A 15,363-nucleotide genomic window follows, 5' to 3' on the forward strand; every position below is an offset into this window, starting at 1 on the left:
CTGTTACAATAACAATTACAATGCATTTCTTTCAACGTTAAATACCTCTGCTATCGATTTGCTTCCACCGGAGTTGATAGCGACAATCCTACTACTTGGCCGATTTCCAAAATTAAAAGTAGTGCTCATTAAACATTTAGCCCCCTTTGGAAGAGATTAACGTCTTGAGAAAAAAATGTATATATAACTGTAAAATGGAAGTCAAAATTAAATTCAAAAAGTTCATTGCCCTAAAACACTGGAAGCACTTAAAATACAACGAGTAGATTTTCTGAAATTTTATGTATAAAATGGATGTTTGTCCAGTATATAAATCCACATCGTTGGCTTGACAGTTCTAAGTAACTGTATCGAAGAGACTAAGTCTAGAAGAGACCGTATGCTCTTTATTTTTTTTTTGATTCGTATTCAGGGGTGTAGCCCAGGGGGGGGCCATCGGGGCCAGGCCCCCCAAATGGTTTCCTGCCCCCCCAAATGACCAGCTTTTAAAACATCATAATAAAATTATCTCGCTTCATTCATTTAAAAGTAACAAATTTTATTGACAATTAATAATAATTTATGGTAAAATAGTAAGGAGAAATATTGTTTTTTTCCATACCGATCGAAAAATAGTATATTATCTCTTCCTTATACTGATCGAAAAATAAGATACTTTTTTTTGTGACAGCAGATTACACAATTTACTGCGATTTATATGCTTTAACAAGTATATTTTTATATGCTTTAACAAGTGTTTTAAAAGACATAAGAGGATGGAAAATTTTGTGAGAAACAATGCTTTTATTCAATTTGGATTTCATTCGCTCTCTCTTCTATTTCTACTTAGTGTAATTTTTTTTTTTTTTTTTTTTTTTTTTTTTTGTCACGAATAATAAATATTTTTGTCAGGAAACCGTAAAGAAATTAAGTGAAATTTCAAAGAAAATCAATCTTGTGTAGATAGGTTCTGTATACAATGTCTTAAATTTAAAGGTAACCAAGAAAAGTTTTGTTGCTTTTTCACCCACCACCTTCGAACATTGATATGTCACTTAACCTGGAAGATCGAAAATAATCCCCATCAGCATCGACGACCTTCTCCCAGCATTCTGAAAGGCCATGGATTCCATCGCAGTAGAACATGGTGGGCCGTGAAACGAAGAAGGTATCAGGTGCATTTTGCACTTTTACTAGGGATTTGAACTGGCGCCTCTAAGGTGATTGTCCAAAGAATGGAACAGGTGATAATCGGACGGTGCAATACCCGGGGAATATAGTGGTTGTAATATTGTTTCCCATCCAAGGCGGAAAATGGTGTCCTGAGTCATCTTAACTACGTGGGACTTAGCGTTGTCCCGTAAACGAGGACCCATTTGCAATTCAGAAGCGATGGCTCCAGAGTTTTGAGTTTTTGTTGAGCACAGCTCAACTGCTGACATTACACAGTTGCATTGATACTCTGACCAGCTGGTAGCAGTTCCCGATGCACGATGCACCAAACACACAGAAGAACCTTATTCTGGTACAGTGCTGGTTCGGCTGTTTTGAAATCGGTTCATGGGATGCTAACCAATGGTGACGGCGCTGTGGAGCTTCGTATAGGACACACTTTTTATCACATGTCAACGCCCTGTTCAGAAATGGCTCCGAAACAGTAAATAAACACAGGCGACTGCCGCGTTTCCTTCTGGCCCGGAGTCAAAATATGTGAGACCCATTGACCCAACCTGTAGTGCTTCACAAGTTGATGGATGTGCTACCGAATGGTTTCTCCACACACTGAATTGTAGTCCCACTTCCTCTTTGCACATGTGTTGGTCTTCCGGCACGTGATTTTTTCGGGTGTTTCGTCATCGTCCTTAAACTTGTTAAACCATTGCTGCAATGTCCGCGTCGTCACGACACCCTCACCAAAGGCCTGGAATATCTTCTGTCCCGCTACAGCGGCGTTTGACCTCCATTTGAACTCGTTCAGCATACATGCTCTTATGACGCTCTGTGGATGTCCCATGTTCCCTCTGTCTTTATGCAAGTTCACGGTGTGTCTGAATTGCCACAACCAGGTAGTATGTTGGATATACCCACACCAACAACTGACGTTCGCCTTATCTTCACTCGCATTCAACTCACGGTGTGAGGTCCAATTGAACACAGACTTCCACGAAAAGGGACAGAAATTTCTTGGTTACCTTTATAGTTATGCACAAAAGTATAGCGTTTGATCCCGGGCAGTATTTCTTGATTAAGCATAATAAAAACTATCTTGAATATAATTTATGGATAAATAATAATAATAATAAGCTAAAATAGTGCTTTTAGTTTTCCAGAAGAAAACCAAAATTTTCCTTTCTTTCAGGCCTCAAAAACACTAGCAGCAACACTTTTTTTTGGCTTTGTACATTGTAGCTGCCCCCCCCCTTAAAACGACGGCCCCCCTACACAAACCTGCTGGCTACACCCCTGTTCGTATCCTAAGGAGGTAGGAGGGCGGTTTTAGAGGAAAAGAGGTGGTTTAAAATTTATGTCAAAAATAGTCTCACGAGCTCATCATATTATGAAGATAAAACTCGATATGTAAACATTTTTGAAAACAAGTTAACATACAAATATGACTTACAATCTGGAAAAAATACTGTGAGAATAAAATTCCTTAGGGGAATGGAAAAGCGGTAACAAAAGTCACAAACGACCAATATTAGTATGGAATTCATAGTTTTCGGGGTCGCTGAGGATGGCACTCTCGAGGCTACTTAAGTCGAAGTTCAGCCCTCAAGTTGAAAAATAAAATATACAAAATGACCGAGATTAGTATCGAATCCATGGATTTCGGGGTCGCTACAGTAACTGTGACAGTCCCGATGACATTTAACCCACGTATAGTCATGAATGTTGTATGTCAGCTCGCCTGGAAATGAATTGGGGCAACGTCGAAAGATTTGCTTGTCGCTATTTATTCTACTGTTTTTTTTTTTAATTTATTTATTTTGTGACAGGGAATGCGAAAGGCGTTGCTCGTTATTGTTTATTCTACTCAGGTCTTTATTTTTAAATACTGTACATAAACTCTATTCTTTCTGTGTGAAGCTGGGCATTTCTGCTAGTATGTTTATAATTTAGAAATACATCACAATAATATCATACCTGATCACTACATATTTCTCATTTATAAAACGGTATGATGTTATGTTATCCAAATATTAATTTTGTGTTTTATCTGACTCATTTTGAAAACGTAATCAAACTTGCCAAATAGCGCAACATCAAATTAATAAAGCCAATATTGTGTGTGATTGCAAATACTGTGGGTATTTCTAATGAAAGTTTAATATAAGGCATACGTTTTGTCTAAGTGATACATTAATCAACGTAAACTCACGAAATACTAACGAAATACACGAAAATATAAAACACTGCTTTAAAATGCTTCTGAAGAATAGAAATATCCAAATAATGCTAATATTTTTCTTTATTCGTATTATATAAGTGTTATATGATAGAAGTGTTAGATTTGTCTATCTTAAATTTTGGGTTTTATTTTTTTAATATTAGGGATTTTTCTACAATATCTGATCATCCAATGTAATTAAGAATGGGAATTAATATTTTTGAAATTGAAAAATGTATACAAATATTGATTTCTGCTTGGTACGTTTAGTTTATTTATCAACTAATTTTAACTTTCATATTTTACTGAGCTCCTGATTAATGTTGTTGCAAAGACAATGTAAATTGTCCGTTTTACACGATTTATCATATTACCTATTTTGGAGTTTCATCTTAGTTTGATTATTTGTATATTTGATTCTATGTGCACTTTGTAGTTACGAAACACTTCTCAAATTAAATAGAACTGAAACATTTAGATATATTCACTTTATAAAATAAATATTAACATAATATGTAATAATGAAATAGGAGAAAGGAAATGAAAATATTCAATTACATTTGGTACGACAAACACACACAGTCTTACATGAATATTTTCTCAGTAACCACTTCTGGAACATAAACTACATATAATTATAAAATACATACAATTAGAATTAGAATGCAGATTTTGTTTGATTTCAATAACGCATTTATTCGAGTAAAATCAAGTTAACATTTACTAAAATTGTCCAGTTGAAAGCTATACATGCACTAATCAAGACAATATTATATATATATATATATATATCCTCCTTAGACCTGAAGGCGAATTTTGGTAGCTGGAGATACCATTGACTACGAATTCACTGCTCAACACTGATGCTAAGGAACCTCCCCAGATCCGAATGGCATCTCACCTGGATGTCACTTACCTCTAGCAACCATCTAATAAATGTTAGTAACACTTTGTCTTTCAAAAGAAATTATTCTTTTAGAAACGTCTTAAAAACCTTGGGGGGAGGTATGGAAAATTGACCTATTAACCTTCTCCTCCCACTACATGGTAGTAAAACAAACATTTTCTCCGAAATCCGGTGTTGCCAAGAATTTCAAGCTAGCTGACAATTTTCGACCAGAGGGGTGAGTGCGTATTCCTCTGTCACTTGAGAAAGGTTTTGGCGAAAAAGAAAAAAAAAGTAGCGTGGAAACTCCGAATGGTTTGTGTTGTTTTGTTATTTGACACTTTGAGTGGAAAAATCTTCCTTCTTTCTTTGGAGAGGAACAAAATTCGAATTGGACGGCAGCTCTCGGCAAAAATAGGGGGTGAGCAAAAGCTGATCTTCTCAGTCATATGAATATGGAATGGAATGTCTCAAATGTTTTGGCGAAGAAAAAAGTAGTCTGGAAACTCCGAGTGCTTGATGTTGCTGTTATTTGACACTTTCAACCTGCTTTCAACAGAATATTTCTTTTTCCATTGAGACGGAATGATCTATATATGCAGGAAAATTGGTCAGTGTTTGTTTATTTCCTCCTTCTCTATATAGAAAGAAAGAACCCAATGTGTAAGCCATTAATCACAGTGTAATGGGGACCAAAGCTGTGGCAACGTCGTTGAACATAAGTTAAGTTACAATGTCACTAGTAAGAGGATATGATTGTTCGGACAGTTCCGATTACCACCCACTAAGGCTTTTAAGATCCTGCCAGTTCTCTAACAAGCACATTTATAATTGACAACTTATCTCGACTTGGATGTTCTGCATTCTCGATAACGTGCTGCCACCTACAAATATTTTGTTGAAATTTTTCGAGTTGCCTACGATTCGTTCAAGGTTAGGTGAGATGCCATTCGGACCTGGGGGGAGGTTCCTTAGCATCAATGCTAAGCAATGTTGAGCAATGACTTTATAGGCTACGGTAGTTCCAGTCACCAAAATTCGCCTTCAGGTCTGAGGAGGATATTATATATAGGGTCGGATCCAGGATTTTCTGAGGGGGGTGCACCATAACTATCAAAATAACCAGTCTCATTGAAACTCTTCAAAGTGACATGTGAACAATATTCTTTACTCCTGATACATAGAAGGGGAAAGGGGTATTTTAAAGAGGGTCGCAAGTGATATGAAAGAGAAATTCTCTCTTCCTGGCTTGTTTTCTTCCCTGCTTAACAAATGTTATTTTGCTTTGCTTGGCGAATCCTTTTCCTTCAAGCTTCAGAATATCGACTTAAACTATTGCTTTTGCAAAATCTCTCTTTCTTTTAAGCCCCAAACGGAAACAAGACGGTGCTAGTCTTTAATATTATTACTAACAAATAAAAAGTAAAAACACTTTTTCTTCTCTTATCGAAGTCAAAATTTCAGTTTTCTGCGTTTCTTCGTGTCAGAATACTTTAGAAGCATTTTTATATGTAAGTTTAGTTTAATGAGTCGGAAGCAACGCGTTTAAAAATAATTTTGCGAGAATCTACCTTACTAGGACCACTGAAGACTACTATATAACAAGCTGATTTTGCTTGAGATCTTCGCAAATACTTCCTCAAATATTTGAACATTGCCTGAAATTAGCTTTCTGCCTGAAGTTGCTACAACCTAAAAGCCTTAAATTACGTAAGGTTGGGTTATGGCAGTCTATATTTTAGTCAATGCTACGTGCTTTTTGTACATTCTTTTAAGGAAGCAAACAATTGCATCGACGTTACCAGAAACACAAATGGACCTATCCGAGAGAACAGTCACTTTGTACTCAATCACTTTGTACTCTTCATATATGAACATATGAAATTCTAAAGTGTTTTTAGAAGTCTGTTTTACAAGGAAATTCAAATGTATGCAATGAAAAAAATAACATTTGAATAAAAGTAGTTTGTAAATGTGCTGTTCTCTCGAACTTATAACAATAGTAAAAAGTTAAATTTGATCACCCCTACGTTATAATCTTCCTAGCTGATCAGATGGCTAACGCGCGCACCAATTGTGCACAAGGTCTTAGGTTCGATTCCCAGTGGAATATAATAATACTCATTAATCACTACAATGGTTCAGATCCCACTTTAAACTGCGGGTCTCGTTCTATACAGCTTTGCTGCACATACACGATGTAAATGCAAATCAATCGATCTCTCAAATTACTAATATTAAAACAACTAATTTCATGTTTCTTTAAATTTAATTTATTAAGATTTTTTACATATATTTATTAATGGAGGTTTTAATTTTTTAATACTAAATTTCAACTGAAAATTTTTAAATTTAAGGCTCCACTATATACATAACGTTTTAATATACTACTGATTGTTTATATAGTTTATCGCAGGTTAAATTCAGTCATATTTCAAGGGTCTTTTTCCCTCCCCTTGGTAAATAAAAAGTATTACATTGTGGCAGCAAATTTGATCAAATCCGAACTCCAACTTAGCTGACCAATAACTCGGGAACCAAAAATCTGTAAAGGAAATATTTTTACATACATTTACTAAGCAAGGGAACATATTATATATATATATATATATATATATATATATATATATATATATATATATATATATATATATATATGCTATGTGATCAAAAGTATCCGGACACCCCCAAAAATGTTTATATGTGCATTGTGCTGCCACCTACTGCCAGGTACTCATTATCGACGACCTCAGTAGCCATTGGACATCGTGAGAAACCAGAATGGGGCGCTCCGCGGAACTCACGGACTTCGAACGTGGTCACGTGATTGGGTGTCACTTGTGTCAGCAGAAGTCTGTACGCGAGATTTGCACACTCTTAAACATCCCTAGGTCCACTGTGTCTGATGTGATAGTGAAGTGGAAACGTGAAGGGACACGTACAGCAAAAAAGCGTAGAGGCCGACCTCGTCTGTTGACTGACAGTTGAAGAGGGTCGTAACGTGTAATATGCAGACATCTATCCACATCATCACATAGGAACTCCACACTGCATCAGGATCCACTTTAAGTACTATGACAGTTAGGCGTGAGGTGAGAAAACTTGGATTTCATGGTCGAGCAGCTGCTCATAGGCCACATATCACGCAGGTAAATGCCAAACGACGCCTCGCTTGGTGTAAGGAGCGTAAACACTGGTGATTGAACAGTGGAAAAACGTTGTGTGGAGTGACGAATCCCAGTACAGAATGTGGCGATCTGATGGCAGGGAGTGGGTGTGGCGAATGCCCGGTGAACGTCATTTGTCAGCGTGTGTAGTGCCAACAGTAAAATTCGGAAGTGGTGATGTTATGGTGTGGTCGTGTTTTTCTTGGAGGGGGCTTGCACCTCCTATTGTTTTGCGTGGCACTCTCACAGCGCAGGCCTACATTGATGTTTTAAGCACCTTCTTGCTTCCAACTGTTGAAAAGCAATTCGGGGATGACGATTGCATCTTGCAACACGATCGAGCACCTGTTCATACTGCACGGCCTATGGCGGAGTGGTTACACGACCATAACATTCCTGTAATGGACTGGCCTGCACAGAGTCCTGACTTGAATCCTATAGAACACCTTTGGGATGTTTTGGAACGCCGACTTCGTGCCAGGTCTCACCGACTACATCGATACCTCTCCTCAGTTCAGCACTCCGTGAAGAATGGGCTGCCATTTCCCAAGAAACCTTCCAGCACCTGATTGAAAGTATGCCTGGGAGGGTGGAAGCTGTCATCAAGGCTAAGGGTGGGCCAACACCACATTGAATTCCAGCAGTACTGATGGAGGGCGCCACGAACTTGTAAGTCATTTTCAGCCAGGTGTCCGGATACTTTTGATCACATACTGTAAATATATATATCCATGCCAGGTTTACGTAGATTGGGTTTAAATAATGCCCCCTATTACTAATTTTTGAATAGAGAACAAAAATTATTATAATACTTCAAGGAAGAACTGTTTCATACTTCAGTTGTTAACCATATCTCACACAGGAGGTGCTAATCTATCTTTTCACGAAATTCAATGATTTTCAGGAATAGCAAAAAAAAAAAAAAAAAAAAAGCAACAGAATTACGACGCAATAAAATTTATTTCGTATTTATATTTTTTGTTGTGCAAAATACTTATAACAATGAATTTATTCCAAGTTAAGAATTCACTCTTACATGACGTTTTATGAGTTCGATAATTCGTAAGTTTCTCATACGAGAAGTGGTAAAACACAAAAATCAAATACAAGCTAATCAACAATATTCTTACTGTTCTTGACGTCCTATTTGACAAAGCGCTGAGAGAGAGGAAGAAGTGAGTTACGCGGCGAAAAATCGATTGAAGTTAGTATGACTATTGAGAACAGCACGAACAGCAATATCTTTCACTGTTGAAGGGAAATGGAGGCATTGAAATAGCTCACTTGCAATTGTTTGCTGTCAAGTTGAATACGTCTTCGGAAGGATGCCGTGTATGAACGCACTGCTAGGCACTGGTTCCAGAAGTTCAGGTTAGAAGATCTGAATCTCTGCAATGAACCCCGTAGTGGGTGACCACATGTGTTGACTGACGAGGCCTTGAAGGAACATGTGGCGAATTTGCCGAACGCTTCTAGGTTTCCGAGGGAACAGTCATATTTCACCTGCACCACACAGAGGTGTTTAAGTTGAGCAAGTAGGTGCCCCACATATTACCGACAGCCACAAAGAACATCGAGTGACAGTCTTTGTCGTTGCTAAGTCTCAGTACCACAATTTGGATGAATGCTCACGATTGACAGAAAGTGGGTTCAGTATTACTGCCAAGCGTACCAGACATTCGTTTTCACTACGTGACCTTCTGCCTCCCACCTCAAGACCACTTCTACACCAATGCTCCGTGTCTGGTGTATTGGTCACCAAGTGGTGCATTACAGCTTTTAGTACCAGACCACCCATCACTGTGGAATTTAACTCGCAGCAGTTACAACAGGTGCAACATACAATGCAGTAGAACGAGGCAGCGTTAGTTAATTGCAAGCAAAGATGACCAGGGATACTATTAGCTGTGAGATACTGTGCCATTCAAAATACTCGCCATACCTAGCAACATCATCGCTACCAGCTGTTCCATTCCATGGACAACCGCCCCTGTAGGAAATGCCTCGAGATAAGACAGATCTGCGTCACGGACTTCTTTGCGTCTAAGATCCCCGAGATTTATCGGCAAGGCATTGTGTAGCTGCAGGAATGTTAGCAAACAATGCTGGATGCTGACGGAGATTACTTCGAGACCGAACGCTGAGTACCATGTACTGTATGTCTATCTCGAGTTTTCTGACAATCACGAACGGCAATAACTTGCTTGGTTATCTTGTAACTACAACAGGTAGGACGACAAAAGTAAACTCAGTCGACGTTTCTAACAACAGACTAAAACCAACAGAGATAGATAGAATCTCAAACATTCTACTACATTTTGAAAGAATTTTAGATTCAACAATTACTCGACATTAATGTCTACATAATGTGTAAAAATGAAAATGATTTTGTCGGTGATCGAATTACGGGAAAACGTCAAACCGCTTGAAATGAAGTTTGGAAAAGTCATCGACTACTCGAGCTGGGTTTCTATTATATCAATTCGATTAAAATGTGTATTCTATGGGATAAGTTGGGGGTAATAATTCCAAGAGCTCGTCATGTTAGGAAAATGAAACTCGGTATATAAACTTCTCATTACATATAAACAAACACGTGTCCCAGCGTTTTCGAAAATTCCTTTTAATACGGAGAAGGGGACATTTTCTATATTTTTTCGTCACATTGAAAGCGACGTTATTTGTTATGGCATCACTTGAAAACGGCAGAACAGTTTAAAATGAATTTTGAAATATAGTTAGTACTTACCTCAAGCTTGCTTTTTTATTTTATGTCATTTGATTAAAAGACGTATCCTAAGTGGATGGAGAGGGTAAAAAAATATGCCAAAATAAATTATCTTACGAGTTTTTATAACGGCACTTTTTCGCTGAAATGCGTATCCTAAGGGGGGAAGGAGTTTAAATACTTTCCATAAGCCTATTATCCCCGTGCGAAGAATGAGGATAGCTTCAAACGGAATAATGAACAGGCGTGCTTCCCTTGAATGAAATATTCCAGACTTTTGGAGAACATTCTTCGTAATTGATGGATGTTCTCACTTGGGTTTTATTTTTCAGTACAAGGAGACAAAGATAACGACTTAAGTAATTGGCAATTTTCTCCTGAATAACGTTCCTTGGAAAGCATTCGGACTCAAACAAGAAATAAGACTGACGATTTAAACTGACTTAGAAACTGAAATTTCAAAAAAAAACAATGGTTGTATTTAAGCCTTAATAAGCAAGCTGACGCCTGTTTCAAGATTAAAAAAAAAAATAAAATGTTATGAGCTGGATTCTTTTGACGACCATTTGTTTGCACAGTATTCTTTTCAAGTTAGATTTGCGTGTTTCCTTTCCGCTTTCCAGCTTTGCGCTGTTTCAGAAAACAACGTATCTGGCTCTGAAACATAAAAGTGACAACACAATGATACATTATTCGTCTGGCACATCATTCATAAAAAAAGAGAGACAACATCCAGGTGACGTCAGTAGAAACAGAGATGGCCACACCCAACGATCAATAAATAAAATAATACTATTGGCTACTGTGTTTGTATTGTAAGGTATATGAGGGGGTTGAACGAACTGCACACATTAATACCAGAACTTACCTTTTTCTAACACGACCTCTCTCCCAGCGATACAGCACCAACTTCTGAAGCACCATCTGAGGGCACCCGCAAGTTCACCCGTCTAGGGGTCAACTAACGTGACCTGCCAGGATTTCCAGGTCAGGGAGAACTACCTGAATTCACACGAATAACTAACAAATAACCATCATATTACGTTCAAAAATGTATTAAATACAAGAATAAAATGTCAAGGGTCTTACACCATATACTAAAGGGACAGAAAATATCTTAAACCCAAAGAATTGGGAACATCTGACCACGCATTAAAATGCAATAGGAGAGCCATTGGTCCACCCAGACCACTATTATTTTTTTCATAACATGACCAGAGTTTATTTGAAGAATTCCTTTAAAATAAAGAAAATAAAAATGTATAACACACAAAACGGCACTGTTTTAAAATAATGTTCGGAATTGGATCAGGGCCAGAAGGGAATACAAGAGACGAAACGGTTGGATTATAAAGGGCGCACAGGTAAAGAAAGGAAAACCAGAAGATCGAAACTGCACTATATTATTAGTATTATCGTTACTGATTATTTTAAATACTATTAGTAGTATTACTGATGTGCTGATGCATAAAAGTGAGTTCAGGTGCGGCTCCAGGACGAACTCTGGGTTGTAATACTGCTACTTAGAGCTACTTTGAAGAGCTCCAAACTCTGGGATGGGTTATATATAAAATAAGAAAGTTTCCTCTTCTGGGGGGGGCGATCGCCTCCTGGATCCGCCACAATCAGTTTATATACATGATCATTTTATTTTTCTCTTTGACGTGGGAGAACTGGGTTCGATTCCCGGCGGGAGCTCATGTGGTTCGGATTTCACGTTAATCAATAGGTCCCGCCTCATATAGCCTCGCTACTGAAAGGAACATTAAACTCAAATTCAACTTATTTTATTTTTCAATCACAAATAAAACAAATCATTTTAATGCAACTGTGTGAGGATTCACCACTTTTTCTCACTGTCAGGAAATCCTTTATTTTTACAAGTATTTTATTGCTATATGTTTCTTATTCTTTAATTTCTGTAGAATTATGATGCAGGCTTTTTCTCTTTCTCCAGTCACACAACAGAGCACTCACCTCTGATGCGTAGGATCCCTAGTTCGACAGGTCATTGAGTTTGTGGTGGACAAAATCGTGTCCAAGAGTTTTTATTTTTAAAAAGGATCTCCAGTATCCTTCCAGATTCTCAACCCATCTCTTACATAATCATCCACTTTCATAAATCATCCATCTCCATCCTTACGGGAATAAACGTGGGGGACGTTAAACTGCAAATTCCATTTTCTCTTTCTCTCTCTTTCCAGGAGAGGGAGAGCTGTGTTAAGTCATTAAGCATTGGCAGCGTTTACTAAACTCCTTATTTACACTTCTACGAAAAGAGAAGCGTTATTATGTCAGTGTCTATGGAAAAGTAGATTTATTAGGATCATGCAAGTGCAACTTATCAGATTGTAATGTTAAGACGTGCGTATATTAGCCCTAAGATAACTCTTAAACGAATGTGCTTTTTCGAATTTTGTTTCTTGTTACACAGATAGGTAGAGCAATTATCTCAGTCGAGTTCGTTAATGGAATCAGTATGTTTCCACTTTCACGGGGAACTACGACTTACGTCCCTCCGTAACTCCATATCATAATTTAAATGAAATCGAATGTTGACTTTTTTTTTTTTTTTTTTTTTTTTTTTGCAATATATAGTTAGAGCGATTATCTTAATGCGTTAACATCTTAACAGGTAAAGATGCCTATCTATATTTCATATATGTTTCAAGTAATGCTCTCTCCTATTTTTAGCTACGTTTATTAGAATATGGTTACAAAATATATATTTGTTACGAACTTTAGACACAACTTATACTGCAGTGGTACTTTAACATTTCCGCCAGGGGAGGGGAGGTTCCAATACACAAGAGTGAAAACAATACTGCAAAAATCTGGTGATTCACATTGAGCACTTTCGGAGATGTAGCCCCGGTGAAAATTTCGTAGCTTTGGGAAGAATTTCCTCCAGCCCATACCCTGAAATCAGCACTGTTACACTGTGTGCAGCGCCTAAACAGGATTTAAGAGCATGTATGACGAATATATGTTGCAAATATGTAACATTTGTAATCATGTTCTGGTAAACGACCGCGTTCAAGTAGTCCTACAAATAAGAGATCCACAGTCTTAAGTCCGGAGAGTGCTACGGCCACTCTACGGGTTCATGGCGGTCAATTCAGATAAACTGAATATGCAACTACTGAGGAATACACGTATTTCAAATAACATCTGATATTTGTTGGCTGGGTGATACAATTAATTACGAATATTGTACGTTTAAGTAATTAAAGAACGTCAATGTTTATTATGTCTCGATTGTATAATTATGTACTTAACTGAGACCAGCAGTGATGATTCCAATAAATACAACTTTTCAAATGTTATATCATCTGTAAACGAAAGTGTAAATTTTGCTGCGAGTAAGCTTGAAATTATTATTATTATTAAACTGGTTCTGAATATTTTATCAATGCGGATACTAAAATTCTAATGCTATATGGAAAACCAAATACTACGAATGAGTTTTCATATATTTGGGTACAAATTAATGAGGAAGAAAAGCTTCGTTTGTTATGTGCCCAAAGCAAAGTGAAACATCACCCACATATTATATAATCTTTGGCAAAGTGAGATGCAAAACGCTACTGTTTTTTAAAACCCAAATCGGACTACTGCCATCGGAAAAAAAATGAAATCTTAAGTTTAACGTCCCACGGTTATGCCGGTTAGGCTAAAGGAGACGGTGATAATGAGAGATGAGTGAAATGGTGGAATTAAGAAGGTGGGAGGAAACGGGAAAACCCCGCGAAAACCCACGAGCACGGTGTTTGTCCACCACAAAGTCCACACGACGCGAGCTGGGATCGAACCAGGAATCCCAAGCACTGGGGGTGAACGCTCTACCACTGAGCCACCGCGCCCCCTACTGCCATCGGAGTTCGAATCCAGAACATGTAAGAAAGAACATGTCACGGTTAATTTCCCACGAAGAAATCCATCTAATAATTTATATCACACGCAACAGAACGGAAATTACAGGGAATTCTACATAGCATATTTCCATCGCACTACGTTAATGTTTCTATGAAATAAAAGCATTACAATGGACATTCCAATGAAAATTATCCTTTAGAAAATGAACTGAACAAAGAGCGATTGAACATGTATACTACGCTGTAACTATTTCCGAATAATCAAACTGCTCGGCTTATCACCGGAAACAAAGAATATAATACATCAACATCAAGAGAGAAGCTTCCACACCAAAGGCAATAGATGCGTGTTTCTGGTTTGAAATGGCATTTAATTTCCGAGGTGAATGTTTGTTCTAGCAGATAAAATGCTCGAGGCGATCAATGTCATTTGAGATTTACTCACTTGGATATTTGTGGTCGATTGAACAAACTGCTCCCCTCAAGAACTTCCTGAGGGTCGAGAACGACAATACAGAAGTCTCCCAATCAAAATGTTGAGTCCGCAATTGATTTCAGCATTGGACATTTTAATTACACTGAAATTTCCCGTAAGTGAAACCACGTTAGTTTAAAAGGTGACACAACTTTTTTTTTTTTTTTTAACTGATTCGTTATCGTCAACGTACGCTGACGTGCTCTTACAGAAAAGGAATGGAGCAATAGTGTTAACAGAACTTGCCTCTATAATTGATATAAAAGCAAAGGGAATGTTAAGTATCGAAAATAATTCTTAATGAGAATAGAATAACACGATTACAGCTAAATAAACAACAGTAATCTAACCATATAAACATATTTTATACAAAGAACTTCCCAGAAATTATTATAAAGATACTAAATTTCGATTTTGTGGGAGAAACTTTAGGACAAAATAAACTTTGGATAAGACAGTACGGAGGATCACGCGAAATTTAAGTATCGGAAACGGATAATCACAGTTACCGTTTGGATAACGGATTTATTCCATTAACGATCTCAACGGAGATAATCGCTCTACGTATCTATTGCAGAAACCAGAAAGTGGATAATTGACCTTATTGCACAGGAGGCAGACTGACTGATTTTCCTAAACCCTTTCGTCAATGGACATGAAGCGCACACACGGTCGACGTAGGTATAAATACGGTCTGACTGCGCAAGGTGCATTAGTGTGCATACGTAAAAGAACAAAGGAGCGTGGTGTTCAAAGATACTGCAAAACGATCCTTACTTTAAAAATGGTCCATGCATTTTTTTTCTCACTAAGCTACCAGGGTATCTCCTTAAGTAGCTTTTCTATTTGAAAATAAAAATAAAAT

General features: G+C 37.5%; 1 protein-coding gene across 10 annotated transcripts in view; it reads right to left on the bottom strand.

The window, feature by feature from the left end:
- The window catches only part of LOC145690241 (ecotropic viral integration site 5 ortholog-like), a 176,583-nt gene that overhangs the window by 89,971 nt on the left and 71,249 nt on the right, over nucleotides 1–15,363 (bottom strand). For 4 of the 10 annotated variants that reach the window (XM_081764939.1, XM_081764938.1, XM_081764940.1 and 1 more), the window contains exon 2: nucleotides 11,017–11,150. The exons of the other annotated variants lie outside the window; for them this stretch is intronic. In XM_081764939.1, the coding sequence (XP_081621065.1) occupies nucleotides 11,017–11,072 (56 nt within the window). In that variant the 5' untranslated portion in view covers nucleotides 11,073–11,150. The remainder of the gene's footprint in view (nucleotides 1–11,016; nucleotides 11,151–15,363) is intronic. 10 annotated transcript variants of the gene reach the window in all.

This window comes from Thermobia domestica, chromosome 7 (genome assembly GCF_964235325.1).
Source record: "Thermobia domestica chromosome 7, izTheDome1.hap1.1, whole genome shotgun sequence".
Taxonomy (NCBI): domain Eukaryota; kingdom Metazoa; phylum Arthropoda; class Insecta; order Zygentoma; family Lepismatidae; genus Thermobia; species Thermobia domestica.